This window comes from Megalobrama amblycephala, linkage group LG5 (genome assembly GCF_018812025.1).
Source record: "Megalobrama amblycephala isolate DHTTF-2021 linkage group LG5, ASM1881202v1, whole genome shotgun sequence".
In the NCBI taxonomy this organism is placed as follows: domain Eukaryota; kingdom Metazoa; phylum Chordata; class Actinopteri; order Cypriniformes; family Xenocyprididae; genus Megalobrama; species Megalobrama amblycephala.
The window spans coordinates 35,476,140-35,482,696 of NC_063048.1; the positions used below are offsets into that span (position 1 = coordinate 35,476,140).

General features: G+C 42.6%; 2 protein-coding genes across 3 annotated transcripts in view; both read left to right on the forward strand.

The window, feature by feature from the left end:
* Window positions 1-2,409, forward strand: part of LOC125269194 (kelch domain-containing protein 1) — a 3,595-nt gene extending 1,186 nt beyond the window's left edge. The window contains exons 3-13 of one of the 2 annotated variants that reach the window (XM_048192025.1): window positions 313-430; window positions 510-622; window positions 696-780; window positions 860-943; window positions 1,020-1,100; window positions 1,219-1,277; window positions 1,374-1,504; window positions 1,580-1,652; window positions 1,744-1,828; window positions 1,908-1,960; window positions 2,032-2,409. In XM_048192025.1, coding sequence (XP_048047982.1) covers window positions 313-430; window positions 510-622; window positions 696-780; window positions 860-943; window positions 1,020-1,100; window positions 1,219-1,277; window positions 1,374-1,504; window positions 1,580-1,652; window positions 1,744-1,828; window positions 1,908-1,960; window positions 2,032-2,182 — 1,033 coding nt within the window. In that variant the 3' untranslated portion in view covers window positions 2,183-2,409. The remainder of the gene's footprint in view (window positions 1-312; window positions 431-509; window positions 623-695; window positions 781-859; window positions 944-1,019; window positions 1,101-1,218; window positions 1,278-1,373; window positions 1,505-1,579; window positions 1,653-1,743; window positions 1,829-1,907; window positions 1,961-2,031) is intronic. The other variant, XM_048192026.1, reaches the window with a different exon arrangement.
* Window positions 2,410-2,857: 448 nt separating this feature from the next.
* Window positions 2,858-4,914, forward strand: dnaaf2 (dynein axonemal assembly factor 2). The gene is made up of 2 exons (XM_048192023.1): window positions 2,858-4,349; window positions 4,461-4,914. Exons 1-2 carry the CDS (start codon window positions 2,994-2,996, stop codon window positions 4,815-4,817), a joined length of 1,713 nt encoding a protein of 570 aa, XP_048047980.1. The 5' UTR covers window positions 2,858-2,993; the 3' UTR covers window positions 4,818-4,914.
* The last annotated feature ends 1,643 nt before the right edge of the window (window positions 4,915-6,557 follow it).

Here is a 6,557-nt window from a genome sequence, read left to right on the forward strand (position 1 = left end):
TCACTTCATAAGGCCTTTATTAACCCCCTGGAGTCGTATGGATTTCTTTTATGATGGATGGATTGTTTTTTGTTTCAAAACGCGGCCCCCCATTCACAACAATTACAAACCTTGGAGGAGACAGGATATTTTGAAATATATCTCAGATTGTGTTGGTCTGAAAGAAGATAGTCATATACATCTAGGATGGCTTGAGGGTGAATAAATCATGGGATAATTTCAATTTTTGGGTGAACTGTCCCTTTAAGGGCCATAAGACTTAAAATACATGAATGCATGTTCAGATTAAATGTTGTTATTCTTCATTTGAAGGGAAAGGCACGGCATGTGTGGGTCGATTCCCCCGTCCATGTCCGGGACGTGCGGCTGCATTGTGAATGGACACCTGTATATATTCGGAGGATGCTGTGATGATGGACAGACTAATGAAGTAACGCTTTATTCAGTACTGACTTTGTTGTTTCGCATCAGTAAAAGCCTCAAACTTCAGAATATTTGTCTTATTTCAGCACTACTCAGTCAATCTGCATGATGGGACGTTCACCTGGAGGAAGGTCAGTCATCGGTCAGGATCTCCGCCGTCGCCGCGTGATAAACTGTCCTGTTGGGTTCATAAAGGAAGGTCAGCGCTTCTGATCTCATTCAGTATAGGGTTAATATAGTCATATTTGTACTGAGTTTTGATCTCCTGACAGAATGATCTACTTTGGTGGATATGGTCACAAACTGCTGAGTGAAATCAAGGATCCGAAGAGCTTCACTGTGGATGAAGCATCATGGGTAGTTTGTGTTTGATATGAAACTCCTCACAGATGTGATTCAAAACAGATTCATGTCAGTGTCACTTTCCTCTCTTCAGGCCGAGGACATTTTCTGGGGATGGAACAATGAAACGCATGAATTTGATCCGGACAGAAGCAGCTGGACTGAACCACAGACCTCTGTAAGACACTCAGACATCATGAAGCATTAATGATCAATGACTATGAACGTGTTTAAATCACGATCGTCTCCGACAGGGCCGTTCTCCTGCGCCGCGAGCCGCTCACGCTAGTGCCACGATCGGCAGTAAAGGTTACGTGTGTGGCGGAAGAATAAAGGTGAGAGAAACTGTTCCTCTCACACTGTTAGAGCAGCTGTCTGAATGTTTAAAGCTCTTACTATTGTAATGTGGTTTCTCTACTCTGTCATGTTTGTGTTTGTTTGTTTTCTGCACAGGAAACTAGAACCAGTGATGTGTTTTGTCTGGATTTAAACTCATGGACATGGTCAGAAATGTAAGACATCAAGTTACACGCTATTTATTGCTACAGTTCATTCTTGTACTGTGTGTGTGTGTGTGTGATTGTGAGTGTGTGTGTGTGTGTCTGAAGCTGGTGTCGTGTGTTTCTCAGCGTCTCCTCCAGCGCCGCTCCGTCAGGTCGCTCGTGGCACACGCTCACGTCAGTGTCAGATTCCTCTCTCTTCATGTTCGGTGGACTCAGTGTGGACTGCAGACCCTTGAGTATGACGCAGAAACACTTCAGACAAAAATATAACTCAAAACAACCAAAGTATAAAGCTTGTTCATTCTTTTGAGGTGAGGGATGGATATTTAATCTGGAGACGAAAGGATGGACAAGGATGGAGCATCAATACAAGGACAAACCGCGGTATGAGAAAACAGGGAGATGAAAGATGATTGTATTTAAAGAATCTAGATTTCTATAGAAGCTTTTTTCCCCTTCATTCTGATGTATTCAGGCTTTGGCACAGCGCTTGTCAAGGAAGAGACTCAGATGTGATTGTGTTTGGAGGAAGTCATGATTATATTCTTCTGGTGGACAAAGTAAGTCTGAAGATCTCGTCGACATACAGAATAATTCAGTAATTCAATAATTCATAATTCAGAATGGTTTGTTTTGTAGGGCCACTGCAACGATGCGCTTGTTTTCCAGACTCAGCCGTACCCGCTGATACGGTACTGATCACTGGATCCAGCAGAAATAAAGCTGATGGAGAATAGAGAACTAATGTGATTTATTCCCACAGATTGTGCGAGGACTTCATTGCGAGCCGCGCCAGAATGTTTCGGTTCCAGATTCTCTGTTTGCCACCAAAACTGAGACGCGCTGTGCAGAAACGGACAACTTTCTTCAGGACAAACAGAAAAACACGGAATATATTCAGAACCTTGGAATGATTGGTTTTAAAATAACCCAGGTGAAAAAATACTATAGTAATTTATAGTAAATACTATAAGTACTTGAATTAATTTATTGTGGTAATTCTGTAGTTGCTGTGATAATATAACAACTATAGTAATATAAACAAATTACCCAATATTGTACTAAGTTTTCTACAACTTTAGGGTATATTATACTACAATATACACTACAGTTTACTGTAGTAAAAACTAAAGTATACTATAACAGTTTATCAGTTCACTATAGTTAATACTACAGTATGTTGTAGCATTCATTAACAAAGTGTTGTAAATAATATAATATATACAGTATGCTACAATTTACTATAGTATTTTTTCACCTGGGAGACTACTGTACATCAGGAATAAATGTTTACTTTAGCTTTGTTTTCGCAATTAATAATTAAAATCCATAATTATGATTATTAAACAATATTTATTTTACTGTATAAGTGTTGAAAAAGTTGTATTTATAACCTAATGTTCTTTTTGGGAACCATTTAAATATGAATTAAATATTAAATTACTCGCTTTCAACTGCTCCAGGCTGGTTATTGACGGATGAATGTGTCTCTAGGAAGAAAAAAAAAAACATTCAAATTAGCACACAGTTAAATTAGTGTGAATACTGCAAATAAGAAGATACTGACCTGAAGAGCGCGCTCACGCGAAGAGCGTCTCGACAGCGGACACGCGCTCTGTTGGTAGCAGGTTGCTATGGTTACCGAGTCCTCCATTAACTCCACAGAGTTTTTCCACTCACTTTCGCTTGGGAAAGTCCACAAGATATTAAAGTTAACGGTCTATAATGGATTTTGGCGGCAAACTCGAAGAACTGAATTTGACGCGCGATGAAATGAATCGGTTAGGTGAAGCGCTGAAAGACGATCGGTTCCGCGAGTTACTGAGCGAATATGCCGCAGAGATCTCAGATCCCGAGAACAAGAGAAGATACGAGGAAGAAATCACGCTGCTGGAGAAGGACAGAGGCATGAACGTGCAGTTTATTCACCCTGAAGGACATCACGTGCTGAAGACACGCAGCGCGGGCGGGAAAATCTTTATCAACGTCTGCTCCAGTCAGCTGATCGACCAACCGTCGTGTGAAGCAGCGAGAAACCGGGACGGAAAACCGGGTCAGAACTGGCGTTTACCGTTCAGTCTGACCCCGGGCAGAACGGACAGAGATTCCGGCGGAAACAGCTGTGTGATTTACGATGTCGTTTTCCATCCAGACGCGCTTTACATGGCGGCAAAAAACGCGCGGTTTCTGAAGCTCATCCACGGGACGGCTCTGGATGGGATCGAAGACTCTTTCCACATCAAGCTCGACAAAGATAAGATAAAGCAGCTGAAGATGAGGTATAAAGGTGTTGCGCATCCAGCTGTGATCCGCACGCCTATTCCTGGACACGATCAGAAGAACCGGAGCACCTGTGAGGAGGACGTGATGTCATTTCCATATCCAGATGAGAATCAAACCGCACCAGAACCCAAATCCTCCTCAAGCCAAAGTCCAGAAGACAAACAGCCCATCACACCTCAGTACACCTTAAAATACAGATCAGTCGTCGATTTGCAAGATTACCGGTGCTCCAGAGATTCGGGGCCCGGGGCCCGACCCAGAGAGATCGTCATCACCGTCGACGTACCGCTGCTAAGATCGGCACAGGACGCGGACCTCAGTGTGACGGAGCGACGCCTCGTCCTGGAGGCTCCAGAACCAGCGTACCGACTGGAGCTTCCTCTCGCGTATCCGGTGGATGAAGATAAAGGAGATGCAAAGTTCAACAAAACTAAGAAACAGTTGACAATCACTCTTCCCGTCCGGCCCGTGAAAACCCCGCAGATCAGCTTCGACGAGATGAAGAGTAACGCCAATGATCAGGAAGCAGTTCTGGAGCCGGATCACACAGAACCGGAGCGGTGCGATACTGACGCTTTACAGCGTTCACCAGACAGGTTTCCTTTAGCATCCGAGCCTCAATTAATCGATTTAACGACAGAACCTCAGACACACAAGATGAGCAACGATCTAATCATCAACCCAACGGAGAACCGGACAGAACCTCAGGAACCAGAACCAGATCGGTCTGTAGAAGTGGTCCCAAACAATGAAGATGAAATGAACATCAATCGAGCAGTTGACTCCTCATCAGATACAGTACATGGCTAACTTTTCTATAATACATTCATATACGTATTATCAATTAATCATATTGATCACAGTAGATATTAGTGATGTTGATGCAGTTGTTGCTCTTTTTTTCCACAGAGCTCCGTCAGTGAATCTATCCGTCTTCACGGTCCAGATGAAAAGAGGGCAAACCCAGAGAGTGACGCTACTGCGGTCCTTCAGACAGATGATAACGCTCTGATTCATCAGCAAACCAGCGGCTCAGAGACGCCAGCGAACCAGCAGCTGAATCCACCCATGAACTCTTCTCAGGAAGCTGAAAAGCCGAAGCGCTCTTCAGAAGACTGCGAGAGCAATGTGACCGAGCGACTTATGGAGGACGCTGGGATACGGTCAGAGGAACCAGCGGTTTTGAGAGAGACCGACCCAGTCGGCAGTCACATGACCTCGGCCACCCTGAGCTTCCAGAACTCTCTGCGGTTTGATTTGGACTAAACATCAAATTAATTTATGGTTTATGTTCTTGGAAAGTCTAGTTTTCATTGTAGTTCAGAGATGCTGAATAAAGTTTAAATTTGGAGTAAAATAGAAATCTTTGTTTGGTTTTGTTCAAAAACCACCAAAAATGTTCAAACTGAGTAATTAATGAAATTTCTGTCATTAATTCCTCTCCCTCATGTCGTTCCATACCCGTAAGACCTTCGTTCATCTTCAGAACACAAATTAAGATATTTTTGATGAAATCAGAGAGGTATATGACTCGTCCATATAATCAACACTTTCAAGGTCCAGAAAGGAACTAAAGACATCGTTAAAACAGTCATGTGACTGCAGTGGTTCAGATTTAAAGGTGCTTTTATCAGTTTCGTTTTATACATTTTTGCAATATTACTTGAAACTGTCTTTACTAACTGATAAAATACTATTTATTAGGTGCACCGAAAGGAATAATATTAATATACATCATCTGTGCACGAGGTAGGGCCTTCAATCACTGCCATGACGATCCATGTGAGAGACGAGCGCGGCTGCGCGCTCCAGTAACTTTCCACACTCCACAGGCGCCGCATGCAGTGTTTTTGTCAGGAGACAGGAGTAACAACTGCAGATTATGAGTTACCTGCGGTGAGTCCGACATAATGAATCCACTAACACAACACAGCGAATGCCGGTGGTAAACACTCATGTTCCAATACTCGTGCACGAGTTTTGGGAGGCGTTCCCTCGAAATTCTTACGCATGCACTCATTTCAAAAACTCAGTAACAGTCTTTGGTTTCTCAGTCGACGAAAAGATCCTCTTTAGCACCTTTAATGTTATGAAGAGACGAGAATACTTTTTGTGCGCAAAAAAAAAACAAAAATAGCGACTTAATTCAACAATCTCTTCTCTTCTGTGTCATTATCTTACGCAGGTGACGCAGTGAAGCTTCCGTGTTTACGTCCGAATGCCGGCTCAGTATTGGCCAAAGCTGGTCATGTGATCAGCACGACACATGCGTGTGATGCTGATGCAGCAGCTGGCCAATAATGAGTCGCCGTTCTGATGTAGATCCTGGAAGCGCTGGACGTAAACAACGTATGAGAATGACACAGAAGAGATTGTTGAATAAAGTTATTTTTGTTTGTTTTTGCACACACAAAGTATTCTCGTCTCTTCATAAGTTCAAATTAAAATTTCCTGATAATTTACTCTCCTCCATGTCATCCAAGATGTTCATGTCTTTCTTTCTTCAGTGGAAAAGAAATTCTTATCTAGAGAAACCATCTGCCATTTTCTAAAATAAATAAACATTATATACTTTTTAATCACAAATGCTCGTCTTGCACTGCTCTGTGATGCTCCACGCATGACGTAATCATGTTGGAAAGATCACGCGTGACGTAGGTGGAAGTACCGTGGTAGAGCGAAAAACTCCATCTCGTTTTCTCCTCCAACTTCAAAATCGTCCGACATCCTTGTTTTACCTTTTTTTGTAAAGGTCATTTGACTTAGTCTTTGACGTTCACTTTGTAAACACTGGATCGGTACTTCCTCCTACGTCACGCGTGACCTTTCCAACATGATTACGTCATGCGTGGAGCATCACAGAGCAGAGCAAGACGAGCATTTGTGGTTAAAAAGTATATAATGTTTATTTTGTTTAGAAGATGTCCGATGGTTTCTCTAGATTAGACTCTTATTCCTCGTCTGGGATCATGTAGAGCTCTTTGAAGCTGCACTGAAACTGACATT